We start from the raw sequence: 13,594 nt of genomic DNA on the forward strand, positions 1-13,594 counted from the left end.
GGCAGGGTAGAAACAACATAACAAGACAGAAAACAGTGGGCTATTCATCATCCAGCTGTGCCCCGTGTGAAGACTGAAAGTTTTACTGGGCAGCTGTGATGAGGCCATGTAGCTGCTAGTGCCAAGTCTCCCTATCTTTTAACACACAAGAGAACAAACAACAGTGTGTTTGTGTGGGTAAAGTACTTCATTGTATCCTAAAAATAAAAAAAAATAAAAAAGGGGTAAGAGGTTTAACACAGAGGAAGGCACGACGACAACAGCCGAGAGTGAGCAAGTGGAAAAATGAAGGGAAGCAAAGGCTTTAAGCACAGTGGACTGACACTGTGGAGGAGGCAACGTCTTTTACTGCAGCTTCACGCAGCAGGAGACACCCACTCATCTCCTGCACAATCAAGCTGTGCCTGTGAAATGCCAACAGAGCGCTCTAATTCAGATGACTACCCCGTAATCTCTGTCGAGCACAGACAGCGGAGGAGAAATGGCAGATGAACACGGAACAATACAAACAAAAACAAAAAGGCGGACAAAACGAAACAGTAAAAGTTCTTGTCACTCATTAAACGTCAAACACGTCAAGCTCCAGGACATGTGGGTTATAGCTGGAACAAAGACAGAAACTAAAACAACACAAAACTCAAACCACCATAGAGCAGAAAGCAATTGTATTAGACTGGCTCCATCGTTCTAGTGCCTCCCCTCACTTTGCGTGTCCAGGGAGCTACACTAACTATACATTTTGGAAAATAGTCTTGAGCAATATTTCTCTGCGATTTCTGAAGATCAAAGTTCTTCTTTTTACATTGGCTGCTTTTTCACTCATTTTCAGTCCACTCCTTACCTGATCAGTTTTACAGGAATGTTTCTTTATTTGTTGTTGTTCATTAAGCCGCTCAACACTGACCTATCATTTAAGCATAAATGGCCTCTAACTGAAAGGATAAACCAGTGTTGTTTCTCCACAAACAACTGAGCAAAGAACTCATTTTCGATTTTAACACGTTGACACGCATAAAATCTCATTTTTCCACCAACAAGAGAATTTGCAAGCGCCATTAACCGCAAAGTTGGCATATCTTGAAGTGGTTTGCAGAACGTGCCCTTTGGTTGGTCCATCTACTGTTCACTGAAGCCTCATTGGAAATGGGTGGTTACCAGGAAAACATTCTTAAGGAAGAGAAACAGGAAGAAAGGCTGAAGTATGCCAAGTTACACAAGAACTGGACATGAACTGAAAATGAATGGCACCAGGTCTTTTTTGGGTGATTAATCCTAATTTGAAATTTTTTGGTTCAGATCATCACCAATATTTACAGAGGAGGTCAGGAGAGAGTGCATCTACAGTCATGGTTTGGGGCTGCATTTCAGTCAGTGCTGTTGGAGATTTAGTCTAAATTGATAGAAGAATAAAAATACCATCAGATATTGATCCACCATGCAATTGCCATCTGGAATGCTTCTGATTAGCAACTGTTCATATGTAAAAACATACTTAAATGGAAAAAACAAACAAAAAAAAAAAACACACTGTGGATCATTCTAAGTCATAGGTCGGCCTCCCCAGAGCCCAGACCTTAAGATTACTGAAGTAGTGTCAGGTCATCTTGACAGAGAACAGAACAAAAAGGCAGCCAACATCCAACGAAGAGATTTGAATGTCCTTCAAGAAGCCTGGAGAACTATTCCTGAAGACAACTTAAAGAAATTACAAGAAAGCTTGACTAAGAGAGTTCAGACTACGTTGAAGAATAAAGGAGGTCACACCAAATACTGACATACAGTCTGAGGAGAACTCTACAAACCACATTTTTGTACTTGTTTTAAACAATCACAGCACCCATTTCCCCCAAGAGTTTTGCCCAGTACTCTAAACGTGCTGGCCATTTCATTAATATATACTAAAAGCTTTTACAGTAACATTGATGAAATCATGTGCTTTGGTCACTGAACTTTCACTGTATAGTGTAAATTCAGTCACACTTTTTAATCAATTAATTTGTTGATTGTTTTCTTAATTTATTCATTGCATCACAAAGTCCTGATGATTTATTGATTAGACTTTAACATTTTAAACGTGAAAGATTTACATTTGTTTTTCTACAAATATAGTGAGGTCATTAGGTAATTGTCCCTGTTATTCAGGCTAACACAGAGTACAATGACTGGAAATGGATCCGTCTTCACACTGATATAAACATGTAAAAAATAAAAAAAATTTACAAGCCCTATTTGCCTAATTTTTACAAATGAGTTTGAGCCATTTAAATGAACTTCAGGTTGTCTGACATAATTAAAGACCTAATTAATGGAATAAAAACAGTTCACACTCGTTAAAATGCAACAGGCAAAACAGAAACGTTACATCTGGAGAGAAAGCACAGTCAACAAACCTATAATGGAAAAAACAAACCAAAAAAGCTAATGATGGATTCTCATCAGACAATTTGCATCTTTAAAACACCCTGTGATGATCTGAATACAAACTATCCAGAAAACAAGAGTCTGATTTGAATTAATTATGTCTTCTTTGCTTTAATCAGTTAGCTCATCTGTCACTCACTCCTCCCTCTCATTCATTTTTGCCAATTCATGCATTTCCTCTCTGTGGGCCTCTGCCGTTAAAAATCCACATCAGAGGACTTTAGCTTCTCTTTGCACCTGAGCTGTCTCTCACTGCCAACACTGTCTTTCCATCAGAGGAAGAGATGTTTTCGAGCCATTACCGTGAGCCAAATGGCTGACAAAGAGCTACATTTGTTAAAAAAATGTTTTAATCTTTAAATAGCTGCTGATAAACTACCTGAGAAGCATTTGTGCACAGCTTAAATCTTTAAAATGTTTCAAATCCAACACTATAGTTAGCGCTCACACAGAACAACAGTGATTCTGATTCTGTTGTGCAGGTTTTATGGAAGCTATCCTGCCTGTGTTTAATTTACGACATTTTAAATCACTGTTTTGAAAGTAACAAGAACATTTATACCCAGGTAAATATTTGTAGGTTCAAGAAAGAGTTATTTACATGGAAACATAAACAGATAATGATGAAGCTAAGCTCAAGGGGTGGCCATAAACATTGTTGAGAGTTTACAGTGAGTGCTTGAATGGAGACAGAGTGTGAGTAAACCTTGAGTGTGTGTGTTTGTGCAGGAGAATTTGCCTGTGTAAATGTGAGCTTGATGACACATCAAAGACCGAGAGGGAGTGAGCTGATGCCTGTGTGAGGCTGAGGCAGACAGGTAGACACAACAGAAAGAAAGTATGTATGAGAGAGCACCTACCTGGTGATGGGGGCCTCCAGATCCACAGGCTTCTTCATCTCCAGAGAGAGAGCGGGTGCACATTGCTCCTCCTTAAAACCAGGGGTCACCTTCACACGAGGGCTTCCTCTGTGCAACCACATCATTCCAAACACACATTTTACTCCCAGTTACGTGAAAGTAAACCCAGTGAAATGCTAAAATTGCAAAGTCACAGAGCTGACAATGAACACTGAATATGTCCTAACTTGCTCAAACGCTGCTGGTGTGCTCTAAAGGAATGTGAAGTACACGCTTTGAGCCGCATTTCAATCAAACAAATGCTTTATATGGTGAACAAACATGGGAGAATTAGCAAGAGAAGAGAGCAAACATCCCTAAGCAGACGGAAAAGTATTCACTTTGCTAAACTTCATGGATATTTTATTGTGTTTTAGATTTTGAATGTTTAAATTATCTTACGGTCCTATTAATCAACACTTCATGGCAAAAAAAGAAAGAAAAAGGAAAACGTGTTTTTTTCAGTTATAAAAAGCTAAATGCTGCAAAAAAGAAATAAATGAAAAATCTGAATGTGCTCTGAATATTTCTAATCCTCCGAGGATCAGCTATGGAGGTAATGGAGAAACTGCAGCTATAATTTCACCGCCTGCTCTAATGACGCAAATGCAATCATGAGCAAACAGAGTGTTTACTAGTAAACTGCACCTGTATACCTGCTACTGCTTTCCTCCCCCCACACATGTTGATAGTCATAATGATACCACACCCATAACATTACATAACCACCTTTCACTGTCAAAGTCTGCATCACAGACACAGTAAAAGATTAAACTGGCAACTGCAGTTGCCAGAGTGAATAAGTTAAGAGTTTTACTTCAAGGCAGCGTTTCCTGTTCTCTCTCTTATGGTTGACTGTATATGTAGACACAGGTGATGGAGACACAGCAGTTTAGCGAGGCAAACATCACTGACAGAAGAGGTAACCAGTGCAATCTGGGCCCTGTTCAACTAATCACTGCATATGTATATAAAGGATGAAAGTACCGACTGTAAAATCAAGAGAAAGGTTAGTGTCCTCCTGGTAAACACCAGCTTACACAGTGTATTTCTCAACCAGTTGCAGAGTGGTTGCAGGAGGGTACTTGCTGGTCACACAGAGGTACAGTGGGGCAAAAAAGTATTTAGTCAGCCACCGATTGTGCAAGTTCCCCCACTTAAAATGATGACAGAGGTCAGTAATTTGCACCAGAGGTACACTTCAACTGTGAGAGACAGAATGTGAAAAAAAAAAATCCATGAATCCACATGGTAGGATTTGTAAAGAATTTATTTGTAAATTAGGGTGGAAAATAAGTATTTGGTCACCTCAGACAAGGAAAATCTCTGGCTCTCACAGACCTGTAACGTCTTCTGTAAGAAGCTTTTCTGTCCCCCACTCATTACCTGTATGAATGGCACCTGTTTGAACTCATCATCTGTATAAAAGACACCTGTCCACAGCCTCAAACAGTCAGACTCCAAACTCCGCCATGGCCAAGACCAAAGAGCTTTCGAAGGACACCAGGAAAAGTATTGTAGACCTGCACCAGACTGGGAAGAGTGAATCTACAATAGGCAAGCAGCTTGGTGTGAAAAAATCAACTGTGGGAGCAATCATCAGAAAATGGAAGACATACAAGACCACTGATAATCTCCCTCGATCTGGGGCTCCACGCAAGATCTCATCCCGTGGGGTCAAAATGATCATGAGAACGGTGAGCAAAGATCCCAGAACCACACGGGGGGACGTGGTGAATGACCTGCAGAGAGCTGGGACCAAAGTAACAAAGGTCACCATCAGTAACACACTACAACGGCAGGGAATCAAATCCCGCAGTGCCAGACGTGTTCCGCTGCTGAAGCCAGTGCATGTCCAGGCCCGTCTGAAGTTTGCCAGAGAGCACATGGATGATACAGCAGAGGATTGGGAGAATGTCATGTGGTCAGATGAAACCAAAGTAGAACTTTTTGGTACAAACTCAACTCGTCGTGTTTGGAGGAAGAAGAATACTGAGTTGCATCCCAAGAACACCATACCTACTGTGAAGCATGGGGGTGGAAACATCATGCTATGGGGCTGTTTTTCTGCCAAGGGGACAGGACGACTGATCCGTGTTAAGGACAGAATGAATGGGGCCATGTATCGTGAGATTTTGAGCCAAAACCTCCTTCCATCAGTGAGAACTTTGAAGATGAAACGAGGCTGGGTCTTCCAACATGACAATGATCCAAAACACACCGCCCGGGCAACAAAGGAGTGGCTCCGTAAGAAGCATTTGAAAGTCCTGGAGTGGCCTAGCCAGTCTCCAGACCTCAACCCCATAGAAAATCTGTGGCGGGAGTTGAAAGTCCGTGTTGCTCGGCGACAGCCCCAAAACATCACTGCTCTCGAGAAGATCTGCATGGAGGAATGGGCCAAAATACCAGCTACTGTGTGTGCAAACCTGGTAAAGACCTATAGTAAACGTTTGACCTCTGTTATTGCCAACAAAGGTTATGTTACAAAGTATTCAGTTGTATTTTTGTTATTGACCAAATACTTATTTTCCACCCTGATTTACGAATAAATTCTTTACAAATCCTACCATGTGGATTCATGGATTTTTTTTTCACATTCTGTCTCTCACAGTTGAAGTGTACCTCTGGTGCAAATTACTGACCTCTGTCATCATTTTAGGTGGGGGAACTTGCACAATCGGTGGCTGACTAAATACTTTTTTGCCCCACTGTATATGATGATGTACTGATAATGTCCTTGTGACTGATTTGGTAGCGCCTAGTTTGCATGGAAGACACTGACATGCCTTAAAAAACAAACAAAAAAACCCACTCCAACGACTTGCTAAACAAAAGTGAAACTGTGAAGAAACCTGAAACACAAACTGTTTGCCTTTAAACTCACAGCTGTGGCCTTTATAACATGATGCTTGAAGCAGCAAGGTACAGCTTTTTCATTGAAGCAGAGGCTCTCCGATTGTAGTTTTTACCTGGTACAAGGTACTACCACCTAATTGAAACCCCACAAAAATGAGTCGCAAAAGCAATTACAAGGAGATTTTTTGTGATCTTTGTTACAGATTTCACTCAGCAGCAGGCAGCAACCACTTGCCAACAGCGAATCAGGGAATACAGATTTGGTTAGTGACCAGTCTCTAAGGCCTGTGTGGCTCATACTTCTGTTACTGCAAACCTGTTATGAAGAGTGAGGGGTGGATCTGCCTAAAACACCTAGCACAGTTGTGCAGATGGTCATTTGTGTTTCTCATGAGTGTCTTTTGATCTCAATTTTTTCCCCGGCTTCTATTTGTTGTGAGCGTTGCTGTTGTTCCCTTTTCTTTTCTGTGTCAACAGACTGTAGACAAGCCCACAAAATTCCCACCGTTCCTCTTTCTGTGTACCCAAAGACACAAATGGAGTGATGCTGCTTAAACCGCAGCAAAATGTCAATCACAAGGTAGGCTCGTCTTCAAGCACGCACTGTTTATAACCCTCTTTGATACTAATGGGGATCTTAAACACATTTATCAAACAATGGTTCGATAGCTCTTTAAAAGTAGTCTGAATGTGTGGCGCACTCACTTTGGATAGACAGGCTCATAGAGGTACTTGTCATCCCCTCCACCAAGCACATCAAACAAAAGGATGTAGCCTTTGGCAGTCTGAAAACAGAGAGGGGGGGAAAAGTCATTAAAACATCATAAACGTAACTGTTGACAGGAAAAATGAGGAAAAGGTGCGAGACAATAAGATGAGTGCCTTTTCAGACAACAACAGAAACTATAACAGATTAAGTCTGAAGCCCTTGTCAGTGACAGGTTTCTAATTTAGCACAGATAAAGTCTGACTAAGTAGCCTTTTTGCACATTTCTGTGAGTATATATGGACTTTACACAGTTTCTGCTCGTAATGTCTCACCATAATTTGGCTACAGTAAGAATCGAGCACTGTTGTTGTTGTTGTTGTTGTTACAGTGAAACTGTTTCCATAGCTGGGCGCTCCTTTTCATGTGCCATCAGATCATGTCAATTAATAAAGAACACTTTATGAAGACTAGATAATGGAAGGAACAGAGAAAGAAAAGCCCACATCACAGCAGGAGGGTGGAGGAGGAAGCAAGGAAGGGAGGAAGCTTAAAATCACAGAACGGAAAACACTGAAGCTGCAGGTCTGGAACAACAGGTCTGCAATGACAATCACTGCAGAAGTGGATAATTGTGATAAGTTTAAAGGCCTTTTATAATTAACGTTATTATGTTTTTATAATCATAGTGGTTATCTTAAGAAAAATGACGCAACTAGACCATCTGATGTGGTGTTCGGCTACAAGTATTACCTACACAAACATGCTAGAAAAAAAAAATTTTGATCAGGTTTTTCGGGTATTTAATTAATGCCCAAGTTGTTTTCCATATCTATATTTGTAACACCATCACAGACACAATAGAACAATAAACATCCAACTGCACACATCTGTGCCGCGACCCTTCATGGCACAAGCTTGAACCGTCTCAACTGTTGAGACAGTTCAAAGTTATATAGGCTAAGAAAAAACTGACAATCACAATTTTGTTAGCATTTCAAAACAGCCCATTTACACCGAAAGCTCTGTACAGCATTTTCTTGTACTTTTTCCACAACACACACGCAAAGAGCTCTGTAGGAAACGGCTGAAACTGAGAGCTTGTGGAATGAAACATGACACGAAACCTGATCTTGACTCCAGTGTCTGCGTTAACGATCCAAGGTTTGCATATAAAGACTGCTGCGGTGCTCGAATATGACCAAACTAAACTCAAATTCTTCTGCTTATGGTCTCCTGAGCTGAGCTCCAGTGTAGGGCAGTATTTTGCTCTGACTATGGCAGTAACCCTTTACGGTTTTACTAGTGTGGTGACAGTGCTGTTACTACAGCTTTAAGAAAAGCCAAGAGGAAGAAGAAAAGGTAATTTCCAGAAACCGACAAAGAGAGCCAGACTGAGGCCTGTTAAAGCCATCAGCAGCCTTGGATCTTGAAAATCTTAGTGATGGGTAAAAATAAGAAAAACTGCAAACCAACAGCACTGCAAAATGCATTAACTCTAAAAAAAGATCAGAATACAGTAACAAAAAAGGTCTGCTTCATACGCTCACTTCTCAAGACTCGCTCACAGAGACCTGAATGTGAAAACTAGAGATTTAAAGTATCATTTACAGGGTTCATTAATTAATGGATAACATTAAAACCAGAATGTTTCATAGCTTATAACCCATAAAACAACAAATCTGACTTTGACATCAAGCACAGTTTGTGTGCAGACCTGATTAGGTAATCACGGTATGCAAGTTTGATTAATTCTAGAGGATTACCAGCTATTCCTGTGAACTTACTGTGGCATAAGCTCGCCAGTCCTGTGCCTGGATGAGTTAAAAACAGATCCCCTGGCGATGGGATCACAGCAGCCTCATCACAGGTATTTTCTTGACCTTCCTACTTCTGCAGTACTATATTCAATACTTCTTGAGCTGATAATCTGCAAGTCTTCCAACAAGTCCTTCATTTTGATCTCAACTACACAGCTGTAAAGATTCATCTTGCACAGTGGGGATGCTACCACACGGAGAATCCAGACACACAAAACACCTGCCAACGTACTCAAAACCACCACTGTGGTAGTTACCCGTAAAACAGATGTTTCTCACGGCACCACATTTACCCTTGAAGACTGATTAAGGAATGAAGTGATGCTGCATTAAACATAACCTTCATAGATTACATTTTCATGTCTAAACAGTATGAGATAATCATCACTAATAAAAGTAAAAAGGCTGCACATGTGCACATGAAATCACCACACAAAGATGTTTACTTGAATCACAAAATACTCTACAAAAATGTAATGAATTGCTGAATCACCTGCACTTCATTTCCCCTCTATCATCATGATCTTCCCTTTAAGAGTGTATCAAGAGTCTAATTTACTGTGTAAGTGAATTAAAGAGGGATGAGTGGGCTTGGAGAATTCTCTGTTAGTCTGCTGAGGAAAATCATTGTGCATTCAGGCTACAGAGACAAAACAGCCTCTTCATCATTTTCATTTTAGCACTATATATAGTTTAGATGAACAGTAGTCTCATCACAATGACCTAGTTAGTTATAATAGCCTCACATGCTTGTGTGATCCACATACAAATACAAGCATTTACAGAGTTCACCCTCCAGCAAAGGATGCACAATTCTTCACATCTACTATTGTAACAGCAGAAAATGTTTGGAATTTGTTAAACCGCTTGAGTTTTCAGACTTGTGGCAAAGCCTTCTGTTAAAGACTATAATTTTATCATCGAGAGCCATAAATTTAAATATAGTTATGTGGCTCAGTTACAAAAACCTTCTGCAGCATTGGGGAAGGCGCAAATCAAGCAGGAATAGAAACGGACAGTGTGGAGGGCAATGAGAAATATGGCACACAGCCAGTTATAACATGGAGTAAACAAACAAGGCTTTCTCCCCCCGAGGAAATTTATAAAAATGGAAATGCGAGGGACACTAGCATGTGAACTGCAGGGAATCTCGCTGAAATATCAAAGATGGGAGGGAAGCTGCAGAAGCAGAAAAACTTGGCAACTCATGATGAACTTCAGTAGTGTCCCCCACTCTTATCATCTCCTCCCTTTAACCTGTAGTTTTGATCACACTAACACATAAAAGCGCTCAGACATCCATTCATCCATTCATGGGCCTTTGATTAGCTTTATTTCAACCTGTCCTATCTGATAAGTGAGCGCTCGTGATGAAAGCAATTGCAGACGAAGGCCTCAATTGGGATGCATCCCGTGTTTCTAGGACTCTTGGTGGGTTCACACATGCACATATAACAGTACAGGAAGAGGCAGGATGCCAGTCATTCTCAGCTGAAACCCAATAAACAAGCAGGCACTGCAATTCAAAGGCAGTCAGTGACCCAGGGCAGGGGAAGTTGCTAGTCACTTTTGTTTTTTCCATCTATGCCGTCTCACTAATAGCAGTCACAAACTCAAGCTGCAGCATTTATGGACAACAGTGAGGCCCTGAAATGTTTTTAAACAGGCCTGTAAAACAGGATGCATCTAAAGAAACCTCAGAGTAACATGTTTGGTATCCTATTGTGCTCATGTTGTGATCAGTAGAGTCTTATGAAAAAGTGAATCACATGAGAGAAATCGATCATTTATTATCAAATGACTTCAGTGCACTGGTGTGTTGCTTTCACTTTTGTCACTTAAATCGTCCTCTTCTTCAGCTTGATAGCACAAGCTGTGACTTAGCATTGTATTTAAAAAAGACAAGAAAAAGAGGAAGATCAGAAAGGACAGACTAAAGGACAAAAAAGTCAAATAAAGAGAGGAAGAAGCCCACTCAAACACTGAAATGAAAAGTGGGAAATAGCTGACTGCTAAGTGCACCAGTTCAGTGTTGCAAGCGGAACGAAAGACTTTGAAAGTTGTTGCTGCAAAAGTAACAAGTCAGCAGAAAGAGTGTACACAGAAAGCACGATGAGCTGCTCTTCTGCATGTCTGAACAGGCTCCACAAGTACACAGGAACATAAACTCGAGGGAACACCGCAGTGTTAAGTGCATTATAACAAAAAAAGAGAAGAAAAAAAAATGGATGCAAACTATTACGATCTGCAAATATTAGATACCTTTCAGTTTGGATTACAAACAAGTATAAATAATGCAATAGCAGAGCACAGATGTGTAAAGTTGATCTACAGCTCTTGCGTGTTAAGTCTTACCGAGTGTGGTTTCAAGGTACACACAGATGTTAACAGTCCTAAATGAACCATGGCAAGTCTAGCTATCTGAACGGCAATCAGTGTGCTGCTCTTGATGAACAACTACAAGACTGGTGACGATAACAGACCTAAATCGCCATTATTTTCGTGGCAGATAAGGAAATATGTGCGGTAGGTAAATCTTGTGTATCTCTGAGTTTAACACTCAGAAGAGTAGAAGTGCCAGGTGAACGGAGGCAAAATGGGCGCTGTTTAAATGTGGAAATTCATATTGATTTAATCATTAGCATCGTAAACAGTAAGCACATTTCTTTTTTAATAAACCATTGGAAATAAATCAAAATGCAACATTTCTTTGTGATCAAGGAGTGGCCACAACAAAAAGCAAAATCTGATACAACCTGCAGTCTCAGAACAAAACATGAAGTGGCTGGAAAAACCAAAAACCAAAAAAAAAAACCTGTCCATTTCTTTCTGTCACGTTTTGTTTTGAGAGTTTTTTGTGTCAGTGAACACTGACAGCTTGAAAGGAATGCATTTCAATAGGAAGTAGATTTCATGTCAGGAGCAGGTATTTTGTCCAGAGAAAGCGGGTAGGTGTCACCATGGCAACCCAGAAAATAAAGCTTTAAAAGAAGTGGAACCTGATCTTTTTTTTCTAAGCTAAATACTGGCGTGTTTTAGAGTGATACGAACGAACGTCTGTGACGTGCATCACTCAAACCTGGGTCTTCGTGAGTGGTGGCAAAATGATTTGCTCCACCTCCACCCTCCAAATGCCTTTTAAAAGTGGAAAGCATTTCATGTCTATGGACATGAATTTGTACATATAAAAAGAGACAGATGAAAAGTCATGTTCAAGGACACAAATATAAGACTGGAAAATTGTTATGCGGAACATGAATCACTAGATTAAATGTTGTGGCAATTTCATAAACTGTCGTGAGACTGGGTTGTTACAGCAAAGAGAGCTCTCTGGTACTGGTATGATACTAAATTTTATAATCTGGTTTTTACTTAAAGAAATATGAAGATTTATTGTCTCAGAAAATTAAGATATGTTTAACAGTAGTGAGTTACTAAGGTCATACACAGGGTGCATTTCTCTAAGTCTAGACTTTCTGAATTGTATCCAGAAGTGGAAAATAAATGCGATAAATGCCATCGTTCTCCTTGTCACCTTAGCCACATGTTTTTTCTGTGTCCTGAGCTACAAGGTTTCTGGACAGGGTATTTTGCTATTATGTCAACTGTTCTTGGGGTAACTCTTCATCCTTGTCCTCTGATTGCTGTATTTGGGATTCCTGTTCGCTCACTTACACTTGATTCCACACAAAAGGATATTATAGCTTTCACATCCCTATTAGCGAGACGTCTAATATTGTTGCATTGGAAGTCTGTTCAGTATCCTACTATTTCCCGGTGGCTTAAAAATGTCATGTTTTTTTTTTTAAAACTTGAAAAATTAAATATACGTTGAGAGGTTGCACAGCCAAATTTTTTCACAAGTGGCAACCCTTTATCTCTTATTTTGCTAGTCTAGAGGAATTGCCTGTTTAAATGCACTTCTGTTACTGTTATATTCCTCTCACATGTTTGATGGCTGTGTTTTAGAATGCGTTGTTTTATATAAGTTTATTTACTTAGGAAAATGAAGAAGGGTTGATTGTATTTCGGTAACCGCAAGTACTGTTGTTTTCTTTTTTCAATAAAAATATTTTCAAAAAAACAGTAGTGAGTTACATCAACTTATTATGGATGTCTAAAGAAGCTAAAATCACATAATCTTAATTCACACTGCTAAAAAAATTAAAGAAACTTTGAAAACACATCAGACCTCAGGAGGAAAAAACCTGTGCTGGGATATTTACACTGATATGGACTGGTAAAGATGTCAGAAATAAGAGGATGCGCCATCGTTTGATGGTAATAAAAATGATCATCTTATAGAGGGCTGAGTTTAAAGCAACTCTAAAAATCAAAGTGACATAAATTAGGAAAATAATAATAATAATAATAATAAAAAATAAAAAAAACGCAAACTCTGATTGCAAAAACTCAAAATGGAATTCAGTAGTTCCCCTTCAGTCGATTCACTCGGTACAACACGTAAGAATGGGATATCATGCCCTCGCGTATCCTGGCTGAAGAAACCTTTATTCACGCCTTTAAGGCAGATGACGTGTGATGACACGCGCACGGCCCCGCCTGCACATATAGCATCACAGTCATCCCTCAGTTCTTACGCTCTTCACCTCGCTGAATCCGCGCTTTCCAGCCACGCACATTTGTCGGAGCACAGAGTGGCCGCGTTTCATCACTGCCTCGCTCAGTTTAATCTCTAAGAGCCACCCATGTCCCGGGCCACCCAAACCTGGGGCCGGACCTTCTCTCCAGGGGGGGTCCTCTGGTGAGAGAACGGAGGTTACACCCTTTAATAGTGGCTCAGATTTGGGACCTAGATACCCTGGAAGCAAATAGATATTTTTGCTTCCAGGGTAAATACTCACTGCCCCCTGTTCTTCTCCATAATTGAC

The 13,594-nt window shown here is 40.3% G+C and overlaps 1 protein-coding gene across 1 annotated transcript in view; it reads right to left on the reverse strand.

Moving 5' to 3' along the window:
• The window catches only part of ric1 (RIC1 homolog, RAB6A GEF complex partner 1), a 44,168-nt gene that overhangs the window by 12,894 nt on the left and 17,680 nt on the right, over window positions 1-13,594 (reverse strand). The window contains exons 3-4 of the mRNA XM_085359784.1: window positions 6,882-6,961; window positions 3,282-3,389 (exon numbers count right to left, since the gene is read on the reverse strand). Of these exons, the coding sequence (XP_085215910.1) occupies window positions 3,282-3,389; window positions 6,882-6,961 (188 nt within the window). The remainder of the gene's footprint in view (window positions 1-3,281; window positions 3,390-6,881; window positions 6,962-13,594) is intronic.

This window comes from Diplotaxodon limnothrissa, linkage group LG7 (genome assembly GCF_057381915.1).
Source record: "Diplotaxodon limnothrissa isolate DT_005_m linkage group LG7, D_limnothrissa_male_GT1.1, whole genome shotgun sequence".
NCBI classification, from domain to species: domain Eukaryota; kingdom Metazoa; phylum Chordata; class Actinopteri; order Cichliformes; family Cichlidae; genus Diplotaxodon; species Diplotaxodon limnothrissa.